Consider the following 27,366-nt stretch of genomic DNA (forward strand, 5'->3'; position numbering starts at 1 on the left):
TCCTAAGAGATCAAGTGAATAATGGTAAGCTAGATTTGCATCATATCAAGACAACTGTGCAACTTGCATATTTATTAAAAAAACTTTGAAGACAATTCATTTGAAGGTTTGAAGATGAAACTGGGTATGAATTATGTAGTTAATTGATAATAAGGAGTTGTATTGGTTATGGTATTATCAATTAATTGATGATTAAGTAGTCTACTTGTGTAACAAGCAAACACCTAAGTAGTTGGTTGAAGTTGATAACTGTATTCCCTATAATTAGGAAGTAGTTTTAGTTGGTTAGTTAGTTGTAACTATGTTTCTTAGGTTACAAGTAATTGACAAAGTTATTATACATTGTAAAAGTGTTATTATCATGTACCCTCTGAACTAATATCAGTTATTCAGTTTAGTGTAAAATTCCAATTTTATAGTCATGAGTTCATTTTTCAATGATATTTAACTACTATAACTATAAAGATTAGATAATGTAACTCAAAAGTGTCCTGAAATTAGCATGATCATATAACATTACTTTTAAATTACTAGAATTCATCCACTAATTAGGAAAGGAAACAAATATATCAAACAAAATCATGATATACATAAATGTAAACTAACATTCATTTATTCATATCACAAACATTACAATTATACATCATTATCGTTACAAGGCTCATACCACTTGTCACAGTTACATACAAAATCCACATTCACTTGATTACTCAGAAGAGTTTGAACAATGCATTTTTGGAGTTACTGGTTTATGTCTCTTTGTCCTCACTTTCTTACTCCTCTTAGTTTTAGCTAATTTCTTCTCCAAATCTTTCACTCTCCCAGTCAAATTTGATATTACACTTAACTGTTCATTCCCAGCTTCAAGCAACTCCTTCATTAACTTTCTTAGTTTCTCATTCTCTTCCAATAATTTCATGTCACCAGCATCGACTTTTGTTTCTTGCTGTGCAAGCTTCTCATTCAACGTGTTAGCTACATTTTTTCCTTCCGAGCATGCTTCTTCATTGCCATGATCAATACTTTCTAGAGATGATAACTTAGTATCATTTCCAGTTCCTGATTCCTCTTTATCCATAGGTGCATCCACTTTGAGCTCATCATCTTCTTTCTGCAATTCAATCTTTACCCAACCATCTGATTCCTCAGTTGACTTCACCTCTTCTTTTTCTTCAACCAATGACTTCTCTAGTTGAGGTTCTTTTGTATTATATTCAGATTTTTCTGCTTCAGATTTCTCTGCATCCTCATCAACCAGTCCTACTGGGAGTTCTTCATTCAATACCTCATTTTCGGCTTGTACTTCAATTTCAGAGGTATTAGTCTCTTCACATGTATCCGCGTCTTCATCGAGCACTCCCACCGGTAGCACCTTCATTGCATCCATATCAGAGGTATTAATCTCTCCAGATGTAGCCGCGTCTTCATCAAGCAGGCCCACTGGTAGCACCTTCAAAGCATGCATATCAGCGGTATTAGTCTCTACAGATTTACCCCTGTCTTCATCCAGCACTCCCACTGGTAGCATCTTCATTGCATCCATATTAGCGCCCATATCAGCATCTTCGTCGAGCAGACCCACCGGTAGCACCTCCATTGCATGCATATCAGAGGTATTAGTCTCTTCAGATTTAGCCACGTCTTCATCGAGCACTCCCACTGGTAGCACCTCCATTGCATGCATATCAGAGGTATTAGTCTCTTCAGATTTAGCCGCGTCTTCGTCGAGCACACCCACCGGTAGCACCTTCATTTCATGCACATCAGAGGTATTAGTCTCTTCAGATTTGGCCGCGTATTCATTAAGTACTCCCACCGGTAACTCCTTCATTGCTCCAATATCTGAGGTATTAGTCTCGTCAGATGTAGTCATGTCTTCATCGAGCACTCCCACCGGTAGCACCGTCATTGCATGTGCATCAGAATCTAACCCTTCACTTGCTGAATTACCGATGACATTTTCGTCAATAACTCCCACAGGCAATTCTTCCAAACCATTCATATCCAGTTTGCCAACCTCTTGAGGTAGGTCAGTGACCTCTGATTTCAATTTGCATTCTCCGTCCGCTTTGTCCGAAATCTTACTTGTTGAATCCAATGACACATCAGCAACCACTTGGCTAATATCCTCATTAACTGATGGATTCGGTAACACAGTAGGCGCTGATCCTTCAATTGATGCAGGATCAACGTGAGGCAAAGGTTCACTTCCACCATCATTATCCTCCATGTAGAATCGATCGTCATGTTTCCCATCATTTATAATTTCAGATGAATCTTCATGTGATGTCGTTATTTTTTCTTCATGCTCTTGATTATGTTCTCCATTCTGAAAACTCATTGGAGAGACTTTGACAGATTCCTTAGCATCCAAATCTTGTATCTGCTGCGGAGGATACTTATCAGCCATTATAGAATCAAGCCTTTCCTGCAAGGTCACAAGCTCTCTAGCCAGAGACTTTCTGATTTCCCTCAAACTTGGATGCAAACCCTGAAAATTCATATATTGAATAATGTTAATATAATATTAAAGAAAGAAGAAAAATCATATACTGAGTAAAATTTGTTAGCTATCATGTACCTGTATGGTATCCAACTTCAGCAATAGTCTCATTATGGTCTCTCCAATTGCAATCTTTTGCTTGCCATTATTTTGAAAATCAGAAGAGCCTTCAAAAGCTTTGACACAGTCTCTAACATGAGTAACTTCCTTACTAACTTCAGCTATCTGCTTCAATTTCTTCAAGGACTCCCATTTTCTCACTAGATGTCCGCGATAAATAGCTTGTATCAAAACAGCGGCATCTGCTTCCAACAAAACTTTTCTTTCTTTTTTACAACCTTCATTAGTTGTTGTGCTTGCACACTTGTTTTCATTAGTCATGTATTCGGGTACCTCAATAGTTTTCACCTTTGGCGTAACTTCCTCGCCAGTCTTTGGCACATTTTGAATATTCGAGCTCACCTCGGCCTTGTCTGTCATGTTGTCTAAAGGAATATTTTGGGACACCTCAATAGTTTTCACCTTTGGCATAACTTCCTCACCAGCCTTTGGGGGCACATTTTGAATATTCGAACTCCGCTTGGTCTTATCTTCCATGTTGTCCGAAGGAGTGGTTTTTGTTTCACAAGCTATAGCTTTTGAGTGTTCTTTTGAAGCAGGTGGACTTGGAGACCTTGAACTCCCATTGCTATTTTTCTTCCTTGGTAGTGGATCAACTCTTAGACAAACAGGAGGTAGCTTGGTTCGCTTAGGCGGAGATGTTGATCGTCTTTTGCTTGAGTGAGAGTCTTTCTTTGTTGCATTCTCTTCAGAAACATTAATTTCTCTCTTTTCACTTACGTTCGAGTCATTTTTCACATGATTCGGCTCGATCTGCTTCACAGGAATATTTCTCTGGTTACTCACTTTTTCTGTAACATCAGAGGCACTTCTATCTTTGGACTCAACATCAGTTGATTTGGTCCTTTCTGTAACACCTTCATCCATAGAAGACTTCACTGGAAAAGATTTGAAAGTATGAGGTACCTCCTCAACACGTTCCGTTGTGGAATTGCTCTCATGATTGTTTGTTCTTCCATCTTCCTCCTGCTTATTGATATAAGGCAACCAAATGAAAGGAAATGGAAATTCAGATCTCTTTTGTTGTTCACTCTGATGTTTCTGATCCATTCTTCCATTTTCTGATTCCTTCACATTATCACCAGTTTCTTTCTTAAGGTGTCTTATTCCATCTCCATCGCGTAACACATTCGGCGAACCTTTTACATCGAAGGGAAACCATCCGTTCCATAATCTTGGCTCAAATGCTGGCTTCACATCAGCATTCACATTGTCCGCACAGGTAAGTTTTTTATCACGTGCCACTTTATCTTCATGCTCATCCACCTCAGCTTTAGTAGGATTTTTCGGTTGTTTGTCACCATAATATTCTGGTGGAATCCAAACCAAAGGGTATGGAATATTTCTAAACTGAATCGGAACCATGGCATCATTCTCTTTCTTACCAAGATTAGGTTCTTGCTCCTCAATCTTCACAGTTTTATCTTCCTTTTGGTTGCACATATGATTAGAACAACCGCAGCAATGATGCTCCCTCGGCATATATTTATCGTATTCATATCGTGGAAGCTGCATGCTATAATGTGATTGTGGATAATAAGGAGCAGAAAATGGTTCACCATATAAAGGACAACCTCCAGAATAAGCAGGAGTATGAGGAACATGAGGATAACAAGGTCTTTGACTATAGTAACCAGGAAAGTTGTTATGGTCATAGCAGAAATGTGGTGCATAACTGCCTGCATAAGGCCAAGGATGTTCATAAGGGAAGGGTGATTCGGTCATTTGAGGAGGAACAGGTTCCATGGCAGGATGATAATAATGAGGGGTTGGCATATGGTTTCTGTGAAAGGGGTATGAGTCCATGTTTCTGTATGCAGGAAACATGATTGATACTTAATGATTGGTAACTTAATTGGTAACTTAGGAGTAATGCACAAACTCTGCATATTCCAAAAAAGCACCATAAGAACAAGATTGATATCAATTTTAACAAATATAGTGTGATTAATCTCAATAATTGATCACAACAAATTATAAATCATAACAAACATAGATTGTTTTGAAGAATTTCACATGTGTGCTGAACGAATTTCTCAATACTCCCTCTGGTCCTTATTATAAGAGAAGTTTGACTTTCTAGATTCATTGTAAAGCTAATGTATCTAGACTATAATATTGTCCAGATACATTAGTTTTACAATGAATCAAAAGCTACTCTCTTAGCTACAACGCTATAAGACACATACAATAAGCACAAATTTTACCTCTAGATTCTAATCCAAACAATATGAAGCAAACACTTGGAAGTTAAAATCAAACACCTTAATTCTCTTACAAGTTTCTCATTACTCCAACGGTTCATTAATATAAGTGCTTTACAAAAAATCGCGGATATTAAAAAAAAATTGTTGAAGTAATAAATTTGTCTGAAATCAGTATAAATATCCCTCTAGCCCCTTTTTATAAGAGATAATTCACTTTTTACATTTATTGAATAACATGTCCACTAACTACGACAAAACAATGTTATAAGAAATAGTTATACAAATATAGGATCAATGTCTATCAACTATCAATGGACTAGTGTAATAGTTGTCAAATTATGCTTAATTAACATTAAATTTAATCAATTTTCTATTTCCATGATTAGTTGATAAATACAAAAAAGGTGTATTAATTCAGTCTAGAGAGAGTGAGACACTCACACCACACACAAATTCTACATAAACAATTTTTCATACATCATGTCATCAAACACAAAATCATTAAAAGAGAGCTAATATACATAAGAAAAATGATAATTAATTGTAATAACTAGAGAGGAAAATAATGACTTACATAAGAAAAGTATAGAAAAATATCCACCCAACTAGTTGTTCTCCACACAATCCAAATGAAAAGTTATCGATGCAAAATCGAACCACAAACCCAAGAAGAGATGAAATAAAAGTGTTGTTTGTTGTGTGCTTTAGTTGTAAGCTTTGTCGTTATATTTTGTTGAGGAATGAAATGTGTAAAGAGAACATGTACTATATATGTGGGAAAGTATTGACTAATTATAGAAAGAAAGAAACGGTTAGACAAGATTCTTTGTCTTCGAGATGCTTCTCGCGTTGTCTATACTTATTTATGATCAATCTGATTCCCTCTAGATTTTTCGTAACAGCTTATATATGCCCTACATATCCTGCCACGTGTTATATATAGGCCATACTCCCTCCGCCCTCCAGTCAATTTTGGTCACTATTATAAGCAAAAATTAACTACATTTAAACTAATTAATACTGTTATTTCTAATATTTTTTTGTTTACAATGAGCTGGGGATCGAAACCAGAACTTATAACGTACTACACAAACCTCTCACCGAGCAAACCTAATGGCATATTGTTATTTGTAATATACTCTTACTTTCCAAAAGATGCATTTCATTCCAAGAAAAAAGAAAGGTACAATATAGTAAATTTAAATCAAGGAAATTAATTATATTTAACTAAATTCCTTAAACACTGCACAAATAATTTGTTTTGCCTACAAATATGACCAGAGGGAGTATATCTCAGAAGAACGTTCGTGTATTTTTTGGGTCAATCGTGTTCTTTTTAAAATAAAATAAATAAAAAATACTAACGGTACTTTTTTTCACGTCTTTTAAATGGATATGAATTGGGTGCATTCACTTTCACCATGCAGTCATGCATTCACATCATCTAATGGACCAAATTTAATACTCATCAAATAAATAAAAAACATAAATAAAATGGGTGGTTTAGATTCACCTGCAGTCACTTTTTGACTGCAGGGAATCCAAATCCCTTTTAAATATCCGTCTAAAAATTAAATTCGTTCCATTTACTGACGAGAGTTGGTTAGGCCAGGCAAAATAATTTTGAAAAACTTTTATAGGTAGATTTCCAACATGATTTACAAATTATTTTTTTAAAATAAGGAATATTTTTTAACTATGTGAATTTTAATTCATTCCTCTATTTTTTTTTGTTTCGGGAGTCAGTTCTGGCATCAAGTGGTTCCAGCCCCCTCCCGATCGCAGTTGTAAGGGATCGAACCGTAGTCATCCCTACCAAGTTCAGCGTCAATCACCACTGAACCAAGTAACGATTGGTCATTCCTTTTCATTCCAAGTAAAGAAAAAAAAAAGTAGTTTTTATAAATGTTTGCGGACCAACCATCCCTTCCGTTTTTTAAACAAGTTAGTTTGGACGAACTAACTTAAGATATCGAGCTCAAAATGTTGAGTCAGTCCGCTAAAAATAACCAGTTAAACGAGTTGACTTAATTTATTTTGTCACCAAGATTTTAGGAGTGAAAAGATCATGATTCCCTTGAGTATTGGCTTGATTACATGTGTACCAAGATTGAATTTGAGCTCTTAATTGTTTCCATTTCCAAATCCTCATAGGAAACCTATGTTCACATGGTCACAATTATCAGCATTACATGCACCAGCCAAAGTCCAAAGTAACCTCCATGTAACAGTGAAAAATGTGTTTGTTAAAGGTTGTTTGAAGAAACTACAAATCAAATCATGATCTAAAAAAACTAACCATCATATCACAAACATTACAATTATCCATTACCAATATTCCTCACTAGACTTAACCTCTTCTTTTTCTTTAACCAGTGGCTTTTCTAGTTGAGTATCGTATCTTTTGCAATGTCATCGGTGGAAAAACATGTTCTGGCATTTGCATTATATTCGGATGTTTCTGCTTCAAATTTCTCTATATCCTCCTACTAGGAGTTCTTCGGTGAATACCTTAATTTCGGCTTGTACTTCACTGCAAGCTCCTTTATTGCATGCATATCAGAATCTAACCCTTCACTAGTAAAATTGTCAATGATATCTTCAGCAGTAACTCCGGTAGGCAATTCTTTCAATGCATTCATATCAAGTTTATCAACCTCGATAGGTAATAGGAATGTCGATGTCCTCTGATTTCAATTCGTGTTCCACACCTGTTTTGTCAGAAAGATTGCTTGGTGAATCCAATGCATCAACAGCAATCCCTAGGCTACTATTTTCATTAAGTAATCCATTTAGTAGCATAGTAGGCTTTGTTCCAGCAGAAGTCTCATCATGATCTCACCAATAGTCCAATGGCAATTGTTTGCATGTTATCTTTTTAAGATCATATGAACCTTCAAAAGCTTGACTACGGTCTCTAACATAAGTCACCTCCTTACTAACTTCAGCTATTTGCCTCAATTTCTTCAAGGGCTTCCATTTTCTTACTAGATAACCACGGTAAATAGCTTGTATCAAAACATCAGCATCTGCATCCGACAAAACTCTTTTTTCTTTTTACCACCTTCATTAATTGGTGTGTTTTCATTAGTCTTCTTTTGTGATACCTGAACAGTTTCCCCCTTTGGTTTAACTTTCTCATCAGCCTATGGTGCATTCTGTGTATTCAAATTTGGCTCAATCTTGTGTTTTAAGCCGTGCGAAGAAGTCTTGCTTGTTTCACAAGCTATTGCTTTGGAGTGTTCTTTTGAACCAGGCAGACTTGGGGACCTTGAATTCCCGTTACCATTTTTCATCTTTGGTACAGACAGTTTGTCTTTGTTCAATAGAAGGTTCATTATTGTATCACATGCCAAGAAAACACAACTATCATCCTCAACCATACAAAGTTTTGACCCGATTAATTTACGGAGGCAATCTAAAACAGCCTTAAGTCCTCCTTCGCATGAAGCGAGAGCTTTGCATCCTTCAACCTTCATAGTAATTTGACACAACATAGGTAGCAGAAAGCAGACAGATTGAAAAGGCATTTGCTCATCTGCACCTTCAATAGAAAGCATATATCCTAAAAGATCTCGAACCTTTTCGTTACAAGCTAGCGGTGCTTCTGCAAGATAGCTTCCAATAATTGGCACAGAAGCAAGTAAACCATCCCCTTTCCTTTGACCATGTTCCTTTGCATCTTCTAAATACTCTAGCACAACAGCAATTGTCTCATTAAGTTGTAGAATCAACTTCGTCAATGTGCCTTTGTCGAAGAGGTTCACACCATTCTCGCCAACATTTGAAATAAGTCTTATTATCTTCTCAACCAAAGAGTAAGCAACAGCCACGTTTCGTTGCTTAAGAGAATATGCCTCAATGTTAGCTAGAGTATCTTGCGGCGCTTCATATTTTAAATAGGCCAAGTCATTAAGAAGAACAGCGATTTAAACTCTCGATTGCTCCAACACAAGCAACAAACACATATCATCAGTGTTGCTTACTTGACCAACAATCAACCAAACTTCTCCGAATATGGAAACCATAGACTCCGCTAAAATAAGAACCTGAAGCCTTTCAGCAGCCGCAACACGATTCTGCAAAATGGCAACGATACCAACACGAATATCATCTGACCAACTACTATCTTGAAGTGTTTTAACAAGTTGTGACAAATCTATTGAACAAATAACCGGATTAAGAATGTGTAGAGCTTCGAATTTCAACGAATTATGCAAGATAGCGAACTGTCTCGCAAGTGCAACCACAATAATTGAAAGCTCAAATAAATAATCTTTCTGGATTTTGTCGAATGATATCCTACGTATAATCAATTGCAAAAGTTTAATACACATATCAACCAAATGCGGATCATCTTCATTGCCTTGCAGTGCACGCAACCGCAAAGCAAGTATCTTGATTCCACTAAATTCATAAAATTTCATTATTCCTTTTTCTGAAGCAGTTAATACTAAGTACAAAAACTCACAACATTCTTCAAGAACGGGTGATGGAATAGATGAACTGGACATGGAAATTACTTCCAACATTAGTGGGATGTTTGAATTCATGTCTTCTGAGGAAGCAATATCTGGAACACGGCAGAGAGTAGCAAGAATTGTAACTGACAATGTTAAATATGCATCCCTGTTGTTGTTACTGGATATGGTCGCTGTTGCGAGTAATCGATGAAGAAAGCGAGAACCAACGTTTTTTATGTCTCTTGAACCACAACATAATTGTGACTGATACCACATCAGTTGCATTTCATTTAAATGCTCAGCAATATCTATGTTTGGATCAGTGTGAATATTATTCAAGCTATAATTCTAATTCTATATGCAATGTTACAAACTCACCAAGAGCATGTCAATGCTTGGAAGAATAAGGTTAAATTGTATTGGTGATGGATTTCTAAAGCACTCAGGAGTAGAGTTTCCAGATACCTCCTCTTCCTTGTTTAACAAGAGCTTGAGCCTTGAGGAATGTGAGAAAATGTGTTTAAAAAATTGCTCTTGTACACCATATATAAATTTAGAATTTAGATTGTCCGAATTACAAAAAGAGTGAACTAAAAGACAAAAATTAAGCTCTCCAATAAGACTCCTAAATAGAAAAAACCAATACTCAAAATAATTTGTCTTCTTTGGGTTCTCCAATAAGTTTCAAACCCAACAAAGTAGCAACTTTTCCTTCCATCTCCATTTGGAATCTCTTAGTTTTACTTTTAGTGAATACTCCCTTTTGTTGTCCTCGAGTTTCTTGGAAGTCCTTATCATTACAAGTCAGCTATATAAAGATGAGTTAGATCTAATACAAAAATATAATATGGTATCAGAGTCTGTCTTTCCTACATCGGAGTCGCCCACCATTTGATGTAGCTGAAGTGCTGAACTGCCGAAGGCCAGTAGTCTTATTATTATTCTCTGCATCTCTTAATGTTGTTTTTTTTTTCACAAAGGTGTAGAAATTTTTGTTTATTTAAAAGAGGAGGAGAAGCAAGATTGTCTAATAAGCTGAAATCATCCTCTTCTTTTTCTGGGTACACATATAGGAGAGAACACTTTAGAATCATCTTAGTGATCCAATCCTGGTGAGCCATGACCCATTTAGATTCACAGGGCATGAGATGTTCCATCTCGCATAAAATCTCCACCCAGTTCCACTCATTCTTTGAAAATACACCCTCCACCTTGCATTGTAGATCACAACAAAGCATTTGTTCCGTCTCTTTTTGTGTATAAGATATGTATTCACATGAAGAAGTGAGTTGCGTTGTGCCATTGATGAGTACTTTCAACTTGAAATCCAACACCATGTTTGTCAAAATGCTTTCCAGATTCTACAAAAAACCATAGAGCTATCCTGGGGAATTTCTTTCGGAACCAAAAACACACTAATGATCCATTCCTTCTAAGCTTACCAAATTTTACTCTCCCTTGTGTAAGCCCCAAGCGAGAGATTTCAAATCCATCAATCACAAGATTTTGTCCATGGTGATTCTGCAAAGGACGACATACTTCTATGACGTCGTTGGAGCTATTATTAAGAGCATACACATTAAGGAAGGACTTGCCATATTCATTACAAACCAGCATAGCATTAGCAAACACTTTTGGACTCAATTTTTCTTCATTTTCAGGTAATCGAAAACCCCTACAACCATAAGTTGTTATTATCTCAAGTTTCGGCAATATGTAGCTTGGTAGCTGAATTACCCCCTGGCATCCCCTCAAGAACAAACGTTGAAGCCCAACAAGATTTCTAATTGTAAAAGGAAATTGTTCTAAGGCAGTCTGGTCTAAATAAACATCCTTTATATTCTTCATCACTCCTAATACTTCCGGAAAGCTCTCAAGACATGAGCAGCCCCTTAGATCTAAAGTCTCTAGAGATGGTAAGTTGATGTTTGGAACCAAACTTTCTAGTTGGGTGCATCCTTGAGCACTTAATAACACAAGTCTCTCAAGAAACCCAACTGAATCATGGACTTTAATTAAATTAGTGCAATAATCAAGACACAGTGCCCCCAAATTTGGTACACTAGATAAGCTAGGTACTTCAATTAGAAACTTGCAGCATTCAAAATCCAGAAAGCTCAATGTCTCAAACACCTATAAGAAAAAAAATAGATGCATCAAATTGTTAGATTTTTTCAACAATAAATCTTAATAATATACAAACCCAAACTCATGTTAGGGAAATTTTGCTTATTTGTCCACCTCTAACCACATTCTTGCCAAATCATCATTAAATAATATTATTTCCATTCCATCTTTAGTTTTATTGCCATGTTGGATGCATGAGTTGGATGCAAATTCAAACTTTGAAGAAAATAAAAGAGTGACTTTTGTCAAATAATAAATTTTTACCATTTTAAACTTAGAGTAGTCCAACTTGGTTGCTTGAGTTGGAAGTAAAATTCAAATGTTTGAATTTGCCCCCCTTCTTTTGGCTAAAGATGCAAACATGGGCCTTCCACTTAACATGTATATCCGGCCCACCACATGGTCTTTCTCTTTTGGCAAGAAAAAAAAATGGTAAACCCTCACAAGAATCCAAAGAAACAAAGCACACGTGATAAACAATTTGGGCAACCTCTCCCTTCACGCCCACTGTTCCAGAATTTCTCCTCCCAAATCATACAAAGATCTGAACCATGAAGAAGAAGCCAAAATCCCTCCTCTGCACCCATTAACCAAAGCACTCAAACCTGTCACTTTCTCAAAACCTCTTCTCCCAATTTTTTCCCAAATCGTGATTACCAACACAGAGGTTCCAGGCTGGAATACAAGAGTTGTGGTATGTACATTTGAATTTTGAATTTGAATTTCCCCCCTTCAGTTTTAGGGTTAATATTTTAATCTGATTTGAGTAGTATATAAGTGATGCTTTGGGTTTCATTTGTTTCATTTGTTTATGTTTTCAGTTTTGATTTTGATTTCTTTTCTGATGATTTTGTTGTTTTTTTTAAAACGCAGAGATTTTGTTGAATTAAAAGTTGGATCCTTTATTGCTGGAGAAAAGCAAACAAACAGAGGTAAGAGATTAATAGTTTTTAAAAATAAGAACAAAGAAGATGAAACAGACACACCCTTTTTCTTCTTCGGTTTTGTTTGTTCTCTAATTGATGATGCACCTCAAATGTTGTTTTAGACATAGCTTATTTTATCAATATGTTAATATCTGGTTTTGTATGGTAACAGGTTTTAAGCATCAAGTATGAAAGAGTTCAAATAAATGATGTTGGAGAGTCGATCAAATTGAAGGTATAATCCTGGCTTCAAACTGGTTTTGTATGGTAACACTGTTTGGAGACTACCTTTTATATAGTTTACATTTTTAGTTAAAACTATATTTAATTCTCACATTGGCATAAGAATGTTTTAGTTGGAACTGTAAAAACTTTTTATAAAGTTTGGTTTGATGGAAGGTTTTTTTAATGTTTTAGTTGTTTTTAGTTTCATTGTTCTGTTTATAAGCTCAAGAAACTTTCATATTTGGATATATGTTGCTTGATTTAAGGTTTATGAAAGAATCCCACATGAACAAGGCAATGGTTGTTCTAAAGGCTCTTAAGTAATATGCTCACTTTATTAAAAAGGAACTAAATGTGTATCTATTCAAACCATTTCAAAGCTCCATTTTGGTTATAGAACTTTCAATTATTCGAGATAGCACAATAATATGCATGTAGAAGATATTGGGTTAGATTATCTATTTATTTTCAAGAAACTAATAAGTGTTCACCGTAGAATGCATATTTAAACCGCTCTCTCAAATGAGTGTTCACTGTAGAACGAACTAATTAATCCTTTACTTATGATTGTTAGTGTTATAGGTTCATTTTTATATTTTTTATTTATTTTTGAGTTCTGTTTGCCCTGTAATCAGAGGGGCACCACAAGTTTTGAGAGATGCAGTGGTTTTTATAATTTCACCACAATGTAAAGAGAAACACTAATATCACGATGGTCCTATTAGATATATTATATCATGCGTCATAACTCAATTTTAAGCCATTTTCATGTCTTACTTGAATATTTTTTGTGTGACTCTTTTATTAATCAAGGATGTGTGACTCTTTGCAGGGCTGCTTTAATTACAAGCTACAAATAGTGGCTCATGGATTCCTTTTCATTCACTGGATTTGTAATGTTTCATTGGAATAGTCTTGGCCAAAGTTTTACTGTTCTTATTTTTGAAATCGTTTAATAGTTTGAGTAAGATTCTTAATTTGTTTGTGTTCTATCGGATTTTAAACTTTTCTGCTATATATTGAGTTTTTTTTTCATTCATGTTTTCATTGAATAATTGGGTGTAATGTTACCCAGAAAATCCTAAGTACGAAGATGGTATCTAAATTTAGAAGCATTGTTATACTTTTATACCAAAAATAGAGTCATGCACTTACCATTGGTAGGACAAGGGATACTGGAATATATAATTTTTTGTTGGTATATTTCAATTTGATTGTTGGGTTCAATAAATAAATATAAGTGTTAGTGTCCATTAATATAACTTGATTCCTTACTATAGCGAGAGTTAGTGAGGTGCATAGCTTGATTGTATTTGAAAACTCCTCATTAGATGGATTTAATTTTTTGATTATGAAAGCGAGCACTTATTTTATGAGGAAATGTTTCAATATGAAAAATTAATGGCTTTGTGGTCTTATTTTATATGAAATATATCTACAAATTTCATGATATGTATTAGTCTTTTTATGTGTCTTGAAGGTATTTTTGAAGGCATTAGAGTGCAAAATCAATATCATTTATGTTACTGGAGAAGATTTCTAATTATTACATGTTCATGCAAAGTAGTGAGTTACAAGAAAATGTAAGGAGACTATTGTTTTTCCTCTTTGAAAGTTAAAGTTTAGAATACATTTTCTTACAAATGTTGGGGCATTATCCTCGATGACATTTAATTCAAGGTTATTAATTTCCCCAAATCTCAAACATTATGTTCTAATATTTCTCAGATTTTTGTTTTGTTATCAATTTACTGATTGATAAAATTTTCTGCAGAGGTTGAAGTTGGATTTTGAGCTTATAGCTTGCCGAAGACTAGATCATGATACTATCAAACAATAATGACTATAGGCAAGATATATAGAGTAGGAGCAGCTTGCATATTTGTTATAGATAGATGCATCTTTCAATATAAGAGACTTTTCTTGGTTAATCGATGTTAGGAAGAATCTCACTGCTAGCCAATGGCAATCTATCATAATCCATTTACTTGATATTTCTTTGTTATTCAAGTGCATTGAAACTTTTTTAGCCATATGATCTACTTTTAATTGTTTTATATATGATGATTTGTAGCATAACTAAAATTGTTAATCGCTATGTAAATTCAAAAAACACGGGGGTGCACCGAAAGGGTTATGTCTATGCGTATATCAACTTTGTAAATATTATAGAAGGATTGTGTTATGTATCTTTATTATAATTAAGATCCAATTGTTATATTTAGAAAAAACAGGGGGAGTGTCCCATAAGGGTTATTAAATTTGTTATTGAATATATATATATATATATATAATTGAATCATATAAACGAATTGTTATTTGGGCACCCTTTGCGGTGCACAGGTATAAATATGGCTAATTGTCCCCGTGAGCTTAGATCGGTTGGTAGGGACATCGCACTATTTGTGTAGGAGATTGAGTTTGAACCCGGGACACTCCACTTATTCACCTATACAGTGGATTTTCTAGCCACCAGACAAAAAAAAATATACGGCTAATTTAATAGGATTAAGAATTGTTATTCTCATCCACACAACTATATATATATATATATATATATGGGGAGAGATCAAATTACACCGGTGTAACATTTGAGTAATGTTACACTGCTCAATAACGCTTTAACGAATACAAATTTTACAAAATTCACCGTTTGATTGAAAGTTTATATCTTATAGATCATCTATGTTAAGTTTTATAAAAATCTAAAATGGTTTGATATGTTTTTGATATAGGTCAAAATTAACGGTATTCAATAAAAACACATAAACCATTAATCTTAATCGGTCTCAATATCCGATAATTAGTTTTAATTTGAACCATCTATTTTAATCTAATGGTTGATAAATATTCTCATCATTCTCATATATACATATCATTCTCATATGATATGCCCCCATATATATATATTTTGAATTTCGTGATATTAAGGCAAATTTCAAGGATACTATTTATCGGATATTTATTGTACGAAATTACTACAAGACGGTGTTTCCCGTGCATTAGCACGGGCACTAGAACTAGTATAAAACATGTTCAAGATAAGATTTTTGTTTTAGAAGAATACATGCCTTTACTGATTCGAAACATTTCAGGTGACTTTCAGGAAGATTCAGAATTGCAAGATTCCTGGCATTAAAATTGGATGGTAAAGAGAATGATTGATATCCACACCAATCAAGCACTCTCAAACTATTTGGAAGAATTTGAGGACCTCTGGAAAATTGTGCATTTCTAATTATAAGAATTCTCAAGTTCTTCATCTGCCCAAAGGCTTCGCCACACCAGTTAACTTTTCTGTCTTTATGCAAGTCGACGATTATGACTTCAATTGTATCAGTTCCCTTTCAATTTCAAATCACAATTCAAACACAAATTATTAGATTGTATGCACAAATTTCTAAATCACGAGATGTCCTTTTCACTTAGTAGAAATAAACTTGATCAAACATTTGTAGTTGCGAATGTAAAACTAACAACGATATAATTAAACTAATACATCTAATCAAAATTTACAAAATAAAAGCAACAAAGAGGAGATATTATAAATATCATATACCTTGTTTTCTTCCAAAACATGAACAATGTCATCATGAAACCATAATCTACTGCGTCTTCCAGGCTCCAATGTTGATTCCTGCCTCACAATTTCTCTACCCATGTCTTGAATCAAATCATGCATTCTCACACAACCATTGGCATCAATTTTCATGAGAGATTTGTCAATTAGCTCTTGTATACCATCTTCCGCATGATAACCATGTAAGTATAGTATTTCCTTAACATAGCCTATTTCATAAGAATTAAAGAAGCAGGCAATGTCTAGAAATATACCCTTATCATCTTCTTCCAAATCATCATAGCTAACTTTTAGAATTACATGGATGTCTTTACGAAGGACTCTTTCATATTTATCTAGTGAGCATTTCCATACAGCTAAACTTTTTCCAAACAATTGAGAACCTATCACCTCCAAAGCCAAGGGATGGCCATGACAATAAGATACTGCACGTTTTGCAATATCCAAATAACATGGATCAATTTTTTTATTTTTAAATGCATGCCAATTAAATAATTCAAGAGCCTTTTCATTTTTAAGCTGTTTAACCTCGTATACTTTTTCAATACCATGAGTGGCTAGCAAATGCTTGTCTCTTGTAGTGATTATTATCTTGCTACCGAAGCCAAACCAATCATGTCCTCCAACAAGTACTTGTAACTGCTTTTCTTTGTCAACATTATCAAGAATCAAAAGGACTTTCTTTCTACGGAGCCTCCTTTTAATTATTGAAATTCCTCTATAAACATCGCCCACTTTAATATCCTTTTCCCCGAGTATTTCAGAAAATAGTGTTTCTTGGAGCTGTGCAAGATCATGATTAGTTGCCCTCTCTCTTACATCAGGAAGATAACATGCACCTTCGAATTGATCAGCAATTAAGTTATGCACAGCACGAGCAGTTGTTGATTTGCCTATTCCACCAATTCCATATATTCCTACCATGATGACTCTCTCATCAGACTCAAGTCCGAGGAGAGATGTCACTTCTAACATTCGAGACTCCAACCCAACTGGTTTGTTTGCAACATGCAAAGGAACACGGTTGATCTTTATTGAGACCTCTTCCACTATCTTTCCAATAAACTTATATTCTGATTCAGACCTGCACATTACAGAAGTACATTTAAATTGAAACAGTCATTGATTAATTTATTCACTTCAAACCAAAATCAATCACATAAAATCGTTACTTCTTCGCTGTATTTTATTCAACTAGATTTATATGCTTGCTAGTAAATATCTCATGCAAGATAGCACGAATGTGGGAAAAATATAATGGAAAATAGATGAGTGAAATTATGTTATGTGTCATTATGGAAAAATGTTTCTTATATAATGAATATGTTAGGATAAAAAATTTGGTTCTAAAGAAAATAAGTGCATACAAGCACGGGTGTAAGTGGTTCAGACAAAATCGATGAACCCAAAAAATCTAACCAAACCTAAAATTATCCGATTTTTCTAGTTTTGGGTCAAAAACCAAGCAAAATCGAAGGAAACTGAACTAGATTGGTTGGGTTCTCGGTTTTAAATTTTAAAATCCAATACACCGATGAATCAAACAAATAGGTTTACTGAGCTAACTAAGCCCACTTTGACTTAGCTCAGGCTAACATTTTACTAACATCATCACCCAAAGTCCAAACAACACGAGTCGCCAAGCTCATTTGTCCCCATCAACAAAACAATGCCCGTGGTCTCTTGGCCAAACGATTCAAATTGTGAAAATTGTGGTTTAGAATCATTAGATCGAAATTTTGTAAGATTGAAAATTGCAGCAACAAGGATTCTGATTGAAAACCCAACTGACGAATGGGCGCAGGTCGAAGGACATACACTCTTGCGTCGCTAACTTGAGTGATTGCCCACTTATAAACTCTGTAGCGCTGACTCGACAATGACACATATATGAACCATATGATTATATTCAATTAAGTCATTTTCTTAAATTATTGTTAGTATTACCATGTCAGTGTCATTTGCCCATTGTATGTGTCAGTGCTTATTAGCTTATAAGTGAATATAGGTGTGCAAAAAATCCAAGTAACCTTAACCAAATCACTAACCAAACCATATCCAAAATTAATAACCAAATCCATTTTAAAAAAAAACTACACCAATCCAATACAAAAAAACCAATTCTAAACCATATCCAATTTTTTATAATTGGTTTAAAATTGGTTTTTAAATTGAGGCCCAATAAGAAAAAAGCCCAATAGTTTCTTTTTAAAAAAAAAACAAATTTTTCAAATTCAATTAATTATATAATTTAATAAATAAATAATTAATAAGGTGGTGGAGGAATTGGTCAACGCGGCGGTCAACGCCGGACCACCGGCGGCCGGCACGGCGGAGCTCCGGCGGTGGACGGCGGCGGACGGCGATTTTCCGGCGACCTCCGGCAAACTTCCGGCGGCCGGCGCGGTGGTTGGCGGCGGTGCTCCGGCGGCCGGCCACCGTTAACCACCCTTTAATATTTAATTATTTTTTATTTAACAAAATTTATTTATTTTAAAAATAATTATAAAAATCAGATTTTTGATGGTTTTATTTTTTAAAAAAATCTATATTTTAATTATTTTGGGCTTAAAAAAATATGTTTTGTTGGGCTTAGTTTGAAATATGTTTGGGCTTAGAAAAAAAACTTTTATGAATTGATTATAAACCAATAATTCATAAAATTAAAGAAAAATTATGTTTTTTTTTATAAACAATAATTATTAAATATGTTCTTTTAATCAATTAAGCAAAAAAAAAATTGGCTTAATTATTGTAAAAAAAAAAGTTTAAATATATAGGAATTAAAAGTTATAATAATGCATTTTTAAAAAAAATAAAAAATAAAATAAAATTTAAGATGAATCGGTTATAAATAAGTAACCTATTTTTTATTATAAACCGGTTATAAATTGGTTTCGAACCGATTATAAACCATATCCAAATTAGTTTTGCAAAATAACCAATTTTTCATTAAAATGGTTTTGGTTCTAAACCAAAACCATAAATATGGTTTGGTGTGGTGTGGTTTTAAACCATGCACACCCCTATATAAATCATACTCAACATAATAGAATAGATAGTTAGATTTCACTTAAAAGGGATAATTGAAAAAAGGATGGTGTGAAGTGCATACCCTGGTTTGAAATGCCATCCAGACACACTAGCAGCTTGATGTAAAGCATCCCTCCATTTCTGCACCTTTTCCTTCTCATCTCTAAACCTCACCTCGTGTTTCGCAAAAGCATCAGCATAAGTACCTGTTATGTTTCTAATTTGGGATGGATCCACATCATAAAAAACCGGCAAAAATAACCGTCCTCCTAGTAACTTGGAACATTCAAGGATGGTAACAAGTTCAGTCAAACAAAACGTTGAAGATGCATAGTTAGGGGAGAAAATAGCAATGAAAATCCTAGATTCTTTAATAGCTTGGAGAAGAGTAGGTGTGATTTGTTCCCCTTTTTGAATTTCTTCATCATCAATGAAAGTGTGTATACCTCTTTGATGCTGAAGAAAATTATATAGATTACCAGTGAAGTTATTTCTAGTATCTATGCCCCTAAAGCTAAGAAAAACATCATAAGTCCATTCACATGTGAAAGAAGACAAAGAAGGTAGTGTTTGTTGTTCCATGAAACAAGACCTTCTTTTTCTCTAAGTGTTTTCCTTTCTGCTTATTTCAAAGGAATGAAAGTCAATGGAAGATAGAAAGAGAGAGGAAGGAAGGAGTAACCATCTTCATTTGGAATCTCAACATAAAAGAGTGGACTAAAGAAATAGTATTTTACTACACCCAGGGATGGAGGCACATGTTAGAGTGTGAAGGCACATGCCCACACAAAGTTTTTAGGATTTTTTTTTTTATATAGAGTGTATGGATTGTTTGGTTGTAGGAGGTTCTAGTTGTTGTAGTAGCGTGGTCTCTCCTGTGTTGTGGAATGGTTTTGTTTTCTATAGCAGCTCATCGTAGTAGCGCCTCTAACTTTCTTTTTGAGGGTGTGCGAAACAGATTATGCAAATAAATTAACTTTTATGTATTATTATAAGATGTGTCAAAAAAAATGTATTATTACAAGTTTTTCAAGGTAGTTTATGAGAAAACAGCTTATAAAGATACAATTTTTGTTAGTGAAAACTTATGAATTAACATAAGCTATTTTCATAAGCTCAAAAATAAGCAAAATCCAAATGGGCCCCATGAATATTTGAAATTTGCTTATCATAAATTTTTCACTTGGCTTAACAAGCTTCTTTCTATATGCTGATGTCACCATTACAATTAGGGTTAGTCCTATAATGAATGCAATAACCCCTGCAAGAATTCCAGCATGCTTCTTTATATGATCTGAGGGTTGAAGTAAATGTCAGTCAACAAGCAGGTATAGAGAGGCATCTGTAGAGAACATCGCGAATTCCATTTGGAAGTTAATTCATGATAAATGTTCTTAGAAATAGCTTAGGTATATACTTAAAAGTGAACAGACAATGTATTAGTTGTTAGCGGCCAACACTCGGTGGGATTTAGTCCCACATCGGATAGATAGGACTCTTGAGAAGAGTTTATAAAGAAGAGGCAATCCTCACCTTACAAGCCGGTTTTGTAAGGATGAGTTAGGCCTCGATATTCGTGACATTAGTGTCGCATAATTTCAAGTTTTAAACAATGCTTAAACAGAAGATGTAATAGTTAATGAAAATACCTAATTCTGAAGATGCTAGTCGTATGTAAATGTCTTGTCCTTGGTCTGGATGTTTTCTCAAGTCGACAATGTTGTTAAACCAAAGTAAGCAGCCACTCCCACCATCTCTGATATCTAAATTTGCATATGCAGTGCATCGATAACTTCCATTTTGTTTGAAATTTTGGCATGAAACCTTCCAAACATTCACATATTGGAAGCCATTAATATTGCAGTTAGAGTTGATACCACACAAGGCATATTCATCACACTGGTCTACAGGATAACCATGTGAGTTCCGTATAGAAAACGTTGTGAGTTCCGTATAGATCTAGCACCATTCAAGTAATAATTGAACTGTTCATAATTTCATATTGATAAGAGAATTCTTTGTCATTGAACACTACTGAGATATTCAAGAATCCATGCAATTTTTGCCAAGAAACACCAGTGAAAAGAAATCCATTCCATGACCCTGCTCTATACAGAATTATTGTTCCCTTTGCAGTAACCAGTTGAGGATAACCATGTGTATCTATCCTATCTGAACATTCACCTTCAGCAGGATCTTCAGAGTTTCTCCAAGATATGAGATATCTATATGGACCACTAACTAAATTACTTTTCAGCTTCATTCCAGGAAGAAAAGTGTTACCGGGATAATCAAAACTTTCCCACAGCAAATCCTCATTTTCTCCGCTGCTATTTGCATCTTTCACAACAAGCTTGGGGTGTATAATCTAGTCTTCTTAACTTAAAACTTGGTGTGTTCCTAAGATGTTAACTGATTTGTCTTCAAGTGAAGACTTTTTAGTCTTCTGTGTAACATGGATCATGAAAAGGAAAGGAAGGGACTAAATTGTATGAATGTTACAAAATTTACAATTAGCATTAGGACTTTATGGGTGTGGGTAATCCCTGCTTACTGCTTTGTAATATCATGTTAATTTTATCCGTGGGAAATTCCACCGTAACTGTGGTTTACCCCTAGTTGTCCTTAACGTGTGTTTGGTTTTGCGGTGATAAGAATTGAGTAAATTGGTTATGGCTCTCTTTCTAAGTATAATAAGCTAGCATATAGCTTATAAACTCGTGACTGAAAAAATTTGATAACTGTCATTTTCTAACGAGCTTTACTTATTTTGGTAAGCTACTTCAAGTAGCTTATAATGTTTTCTCTTAATTTTAGTACCCCTGTTAACTAAAAAAATTAATTATTTATTAATCTTATCTTTTTATTTCACTTCATATTTATAATATAAGATATTTAACCACTAACTTTACCAAACACTACAAACTTAATCAACTAATTTATTCGCTATATATGCTATCATCTAGTTTATCAATTATCCACAATGAACTATCTTATCATTTTCTAATAGTTATCTGTTATCTGCAATGGAGGCATGCCTTTTATATATACTTTCTGAATATTATGCCTAAACAATTGAGCTACTATAGATCAAGGGGATTTAGGACTCAACTCATCCAATTGGAAATTTTTATGTGTGGCATTAAGCATTTGCATTTTAAGGATAGTACTATGCATAATGCATTGCCTCCTCAGATCAGGTTTCCAATATTTCTCTGCAGGAAACAACTCTTAATATTGAACCAAACCATTAATTAATATAGTTCTACCATCAGAAGAGACATAGTTGGAACATATTTTTACATTGTTGTGGACATAGCAGATATGGAGTGGTACATAGAGTGGCCTGGCCATAATGGCCAACAGAAGGCCAAGGTTGTTCATAAGGAAAGGGTGATTTGTTCATTTGAAGGGGAAAGTTCCATGGCAGGATGATAATAATGAGGGTATGGTATTTGGCTTCTGTTTCTGTATGCAGGAATCATGTTCGGTAAGAAAGATTTTCACAGGATGTTTACTAACTTGGAAAGTTACTAAAGCACAAACTCTGCATTCAAGAAAAGCATCATTAAGAACAAGATTGGTTATAAGGTGAAAAAATTAGGAAAACGAATACACAACATTGATGTATGTCTAATGCAGTAATATGATTTACTGTTAAACGCAATCAATAACTAAATGCTATAAAATATAAATCTTAACTAACATTCAATGACTTAAACCAATATCATACTAGTTCTAGTGTAGTAATGGACTATGTGAACAATATATCATACAGCATAATAAAGCAACCAAGAAAAGCCTTCACTATGAAAATATCATCATCACAAAACGATTAAAAATGCAAATATACCCATGAAAAATGATAATTAATTGTAATAAGTAATAACTGGTAATAATTATAAACCAAATTAAGCTCTTGCCTAACCAATATCATGTAAAGAATTATTAATGCTATCGAAAGTTAAAAAGCATCCGCATACAATTAATACACATTAAGAAAACCAAAATCATATTTTGATTGCCTCTCTAATGCGAGGGTACCGATGAGCCCATCGATAGAAACCAGCATAGATAATCTCAGATAGATCCATATCCGTGTCCATACCTTGTTCCGATGAAGCCATACATCTTGCAATGAGCTGATAAAGACTGCTAAGTGTACCATGGTTGAAATCGGGATGGTTTAAAAGAGCCTCTTCCGATGTATAATCAAATATCAGTGAACAAATGCTTGAAGCCATCATCATACTTGACATGTCATCAGTATTTTCGGACCAAGAAGCCAATGCTTTAAGAAGATCTACATAAGTTGATTCATCTAACATCAACTGCAGTTTGTCTTTGTTCAATAGAAGGTTCATTATTGTATCACATGCCAAGAAAACACAACTATCATCCTCAACCATACAAAGTTTTGACCCGATTAATTTACGGAGGCAATCTAAAACAGCCTTAAGTCCTCCTTCACATGAAGCGAGAGCCTTGCATCCTTCAACCTTCATAGTAATTTGACACAACATAGGTAGCAGAAAGCAGACAGATTGAAAGGGCATTTGTTCATCTGCACCTTCAATAGAAAGCATATACCCTAAAAGATCTCGAACCTTTTCGTTACATGCTAGTGGTGCTTCTGCAAGATAGCTTCCAATAATTCGCACGGAAGCAAGTAAATCATCCCCTTTCCTTTGACCATGTTCCTTTGCATCTTCTAAATACTCTAGCACAACAGCAATTGTCTCATTAAGTTGTAGAATCAACTTCGTCAATGTGCCTTCGTCGAAGAAGTTCACATCATTCTCGCCAACATTTGAAATAAGTTTTATTATCTTCTCAACCAAAGAGTAAGCAACAGCTACGTTTCGTTGCTTAAGAGAATGCACCTCAATTGTAGCTAGAGTATCTTGCGGCGCTTCGTACTTTAAATAGGCCAAGTCATTAAGAAGAACAGCGATTTCAACCCTCGATTGCTCCAACACAAGCAACAAACACATGTCATTAGTGTTGCTTACTTGACCAACAATCAACCAATCTTCTCCGAATATGGAAACCATAGACTCCGCTAAAATAAGAACCTGAAGCCTTTCAGCAGCCGCAACACGATTCTGCAAAATGGCAACGATACCAACACGAATATCATCTGACCAACTACTATCTTGAAGTGTTTTAACAAGTTGTGACAACTCTATTGAACAAATAACCGAATTAAGAATGTGTAGAGCTTCGAATTTCAACGAATTATGCAAGATAGCGAACTGTCTCGCAACTGCAACCACGATAATTGAAAGCTCAAATAAATAATCTTTCTGGATTTTGTCTAATGATATCCTACTTATAATCAATTGCAAAAGTTTAATACACACATCAACCATACGCGAATCATCTTCATTGCCTTGCAGCTCACGCAACCGCAAAGCAAGTATCTTGATTCCACTAAATTCATAAAATTTCATTATTCCTTTTTCTGAAGCAGTTAATACTAAGTACAAAAACTCACAACATTCTTCAAGAACAGGTGATGGAATAGATGAACTGGACATGGAAAATACTTCCAACATTAGTGGGATGTTGGAATTCATGTCTTCTGAGGAAGCAATATCTGGAACACGACAGAGAGTAGAAAGAACTGTAACTGACAATGTTAAATATGCATCCCTGTTGTTGTTGTTGTTACTGGATATGGTTGCTGTTGTGAGTAATCGATGAAGAAAGCGAGAACCAATGGCATTGTAAACTTTGTAGAGTGAGGAGTGATCGTCAGGTTTGCAGAAATTGGTTACGAGGAGAAGTCCGGCGAGGCGCTGTTCATCTCGTTGTCCTGAAAGGAGTTTTAAGCATTCGTCGAGATTCAGAGTTTGTTCTGGTTGTTGTGATTCCATGGAAACAGAGAGACGGCGATGATTAGAAACGAAATAGCGGCGCGAGAGAGAAGGAGAAGAGTATGGCTTTTTTATGTTTTGTTTTTCTTCTTTTTATGGCTTTTTTATGTTTGAAATAAATGATATCTTTAAATAAAATAATTCTAAATTTTTTAAATAAATTTGAAATTACAATATAAATCTAAAATATTTGTCCCTTGTAAGCATGACACAGTTGGTAGGACATCGCATATAATATACAGGAGAAAGGGTTCGAACACCGAGCACTTTATTTATTTCACTTTTAAAGTGAAATTTCTAGTCATTAGGTGTTAGACCAAAAATAAATAAATCTAAAATCTTTAAAAAAAAAATTAGCCATGTTATGTTATTCTAATCGTAATGTGAATTTTTGTTAAACCTTTAACTTCAACAACCTTCCGGTTGTTAGGGCATAGAGAAAAAAGATTGAATTCAATATACTAGACGATTATCCGTGTGATGCACGAGTCTTATGCGCTGTTTTTATACCGTAACATAAAAAGATTATTTGTATATAGGTAGTAAATTTAATTCTAAATGTGATATAGATATCAAATATGTGTTTATACATTTGAAAAAACTTATTTATACACCACATTTGAAGTTACCTTAGTATATTCTTCATTAACATTGGTTAGCAATATTTTTTAATTTTTTTTTGTTAATGGTTAGCAATATCTTTAATTATTCTTTAATATAATTCTTCAATATAACTCTGGAAATGATAACATATAATTGACCATGAGGAAAAATTGATGTTGAAACATAATAAGTTTTTTTATTATAAACCTCATTGGATGCGTTTGATTCGTAAAACAGCAAGGACTAAACAGGACAGTACATGACAGAACAGGATAATACAGGACAGAACAAAACTGTACCGGAGAGATATAGGGCGATAATATTTTTATATTCGAAAATAAAATTAATATTTTCGTATTTTTTATAGTTGTACTGTGGACAAAAAATTGTCATGTGGTTCAGTGAGGGACAAAAAATTTTGTTTTTGTCTTGTCCCTTGCTACATAATTTGTCCAATCTCATAACCAGTTTCAAATCAAACAGGGTACAACAAAAATTGTTCAATCAAATCCCTTATTTTTTAGCAGATATCAAGAAAAAAATAGTATTTAAAGCTTCGCCCCCTTTTTATCAAAAAATAAATAAATTTAACCCTAAAAAAAAATACACTATAGCAATTAGAATAATACCGTAAAAAAAATTATTTAATAAAAAATACCTAAAAACATCACGCATTGCAAAAAAAAAGAAAAGAAAAAAAAGAGAAATGTTATGAAATTTAAATATTTAATTATTTATTAGGTACTAATAGGATGATAAAATTACTAATCTAGTTATAAGCTGCAAATATTAAATTAAAACTTAAGGAAATTATGAGAGTAGAAGAGTTAGATGTATTCATATCATTCATGAAAGGTGCATTTTACATTGAACACAAAGTGGCTTTTTTATACTAGTAAAGTCATGAATAAAAACAAATTAAATTTACTATTCTAAGTTGACAAAGATAGATAATAATCTATATTACTATTTTAAGTTGACATTATCCATGAATATTTCAACATTAATAGTGAAACATCTCTTTCACCTTAATTTGATGATTTATTTAATTACTTATAACACTCCCCCTTTGAAATATTCATCATAGTGCTCCATTTAATTTTGTTGAGAAGAATGTGATGGGAACATACGTTGCCTCGTTAAAAACCTTATTAGGAAAAACCCATTGGGATAAAAACCTCAATAAGGGAAAAAGAGTACAACATTATGCTCCCCCTTAACCAAGCCTAGGTAATTCTTCTTCAAAGGTCTCGAAGGTGACGCATTCCAATACTTCGTACATGTTTCTTGAAGACTGTTGTGGAAAGTGCCTTTGTAAAGAGATCGGCCACATTTTCACTCGAACGAATGTATTGAATATCAACCTCTTTGTTTCTTTCTAGCTCTTGTGTGAATGAGAAGAATTTTGGAGGGATGTGTTTGGTTCTATCACTTTTGACGTAACCTTCTTTCATCTGAGTAACACATGCAGCATTGTCTTCATACAAAATTGTTGGATTCTTATCAGTTGGTAAACCAGACGTTCCTTGGATATGTTGAGTTACTGATCTCAACCATCTACATTCTTTGCTAGCTTCATGGAGGGCAATTACTTCAGCATGATTTGAAGAAGTTGCTACAAGTGTTTGCTTTTGAGATCTCCATGATATTGCGGTGTCACCATATGTAAACACATATCCAGTCTGTGATTTAGCATTATG

At 34.3% G+C, this 27,366-nt stretch overlaps 2 protein-coding genes, 1 long non-coding RNA gene and 2 pseudogenes across 10 annotated transcripts; 1 reads left to right on the forward strand and 4 right to left on the reverse strand.

Moving 5' to 3' along the window:
* Positions 1-569: 569 nt before the first annotated feature.
* LOC123883600 (BAG family molecular chaperone regulator 6) lies at positions 570-5,708 on the reverse strand. Of its 5 annotated transcripts, XM_045932455.1 has the most exons (5): positions 5,405-5,708; positions 2,582-4,506; positions 1,807-2,491; positions 1,670-1,734; positions 570-1,591 (listed from the first exon to the last, which is right to left on the reverse strand). In XM_045932455.1, the coding sequence occupies exons 2-5, from the start codon at positions 4,448-4,450 to the stop codon at positions 707-709; spliced, it is 3,504 nt and encodes a 1,167-aa protein (XP_045788411.1). In that variant the 5' UTR covers positions 4,451-4,506; positions 5,405-5,708; the 3' UTR covers positions 570-706. The 5 variants fall into 5 exon arrangements, with proteins under 5 accessions (XP_045788411.1, XP_045788409.1, XP_045788410.1 ...); XM_045932453.1 differs by having other exon boundaries at positions 570-1,734; XM_045932454.1 differs by having other exon boundaries at positions 1,670-2,491.
* A 2,268-nt stretch (positions 5,709-7,976) lies between these two features.
* Positions 7,977-9,578, reverse strand: LOC123886349 (annotated as a pseudogene).
* On the reverse strand, positions 9,575-20,018 carry LOC123885804 (annotated as a pseudogene).
* On the forward strand, positions 11,842-14,576 carry LOC123885805. Of its 4 annotated transcripts, none has more exons than XR_006801249.1 (6): positions 11,842-12,114; positions 12,294-12,352; positions 12,519-12,581; positions 13,404-13,535; positions 14,032-14,251; positions 14,346-14,576. It is a non-coding gene; the product is annotated as an uncharacterized LOC123885805 (long non-coding RNA). The 4 variants fall into 4 exon arrangements; XR_006801246.1 differs by having other exon boundaries at positions 11,844-12,114; positions 14,052-14,251; XR_006801247.1 differs by having other exon boundaries at positions 11,845-12,114; positions 14,052-14,154.
* A 3,176-nt stretch (positions 20,019-23,194) lies between the features above and the next one.
* Positions 23,195-25,063, reverse strand: LOC123887505 (neurochondrin-like). Its single transcript, XM_045936830.1, has one exon. The coding sequence runs from the start codon at positions 25,061-25,063 to the stop codon at positions 23,195-23,197; it is 1,869 nt and encodes a 622-aa protein (XP_045792786.1).
* Between the last annotated feature and the right edge of the window lie 2,303 nt (positions 25,064-27,366).

This window comes from Trifolium pratense, linkage group LG5 (genome assembly GCF_020283565.1).
Source record: "Trifolium pratense cultivar HEN17-A07 linkage group LG5, ARS_RC_1.1, whole genome shotgun sequence".
In the NCBI taxonomy this organism is placed as follows: Eukaryota; Viridiplantae; Streptophyta; class Magnoliopsida; order Fabales; family Fabaceae; genus Trifolium; species Trifolium pratense.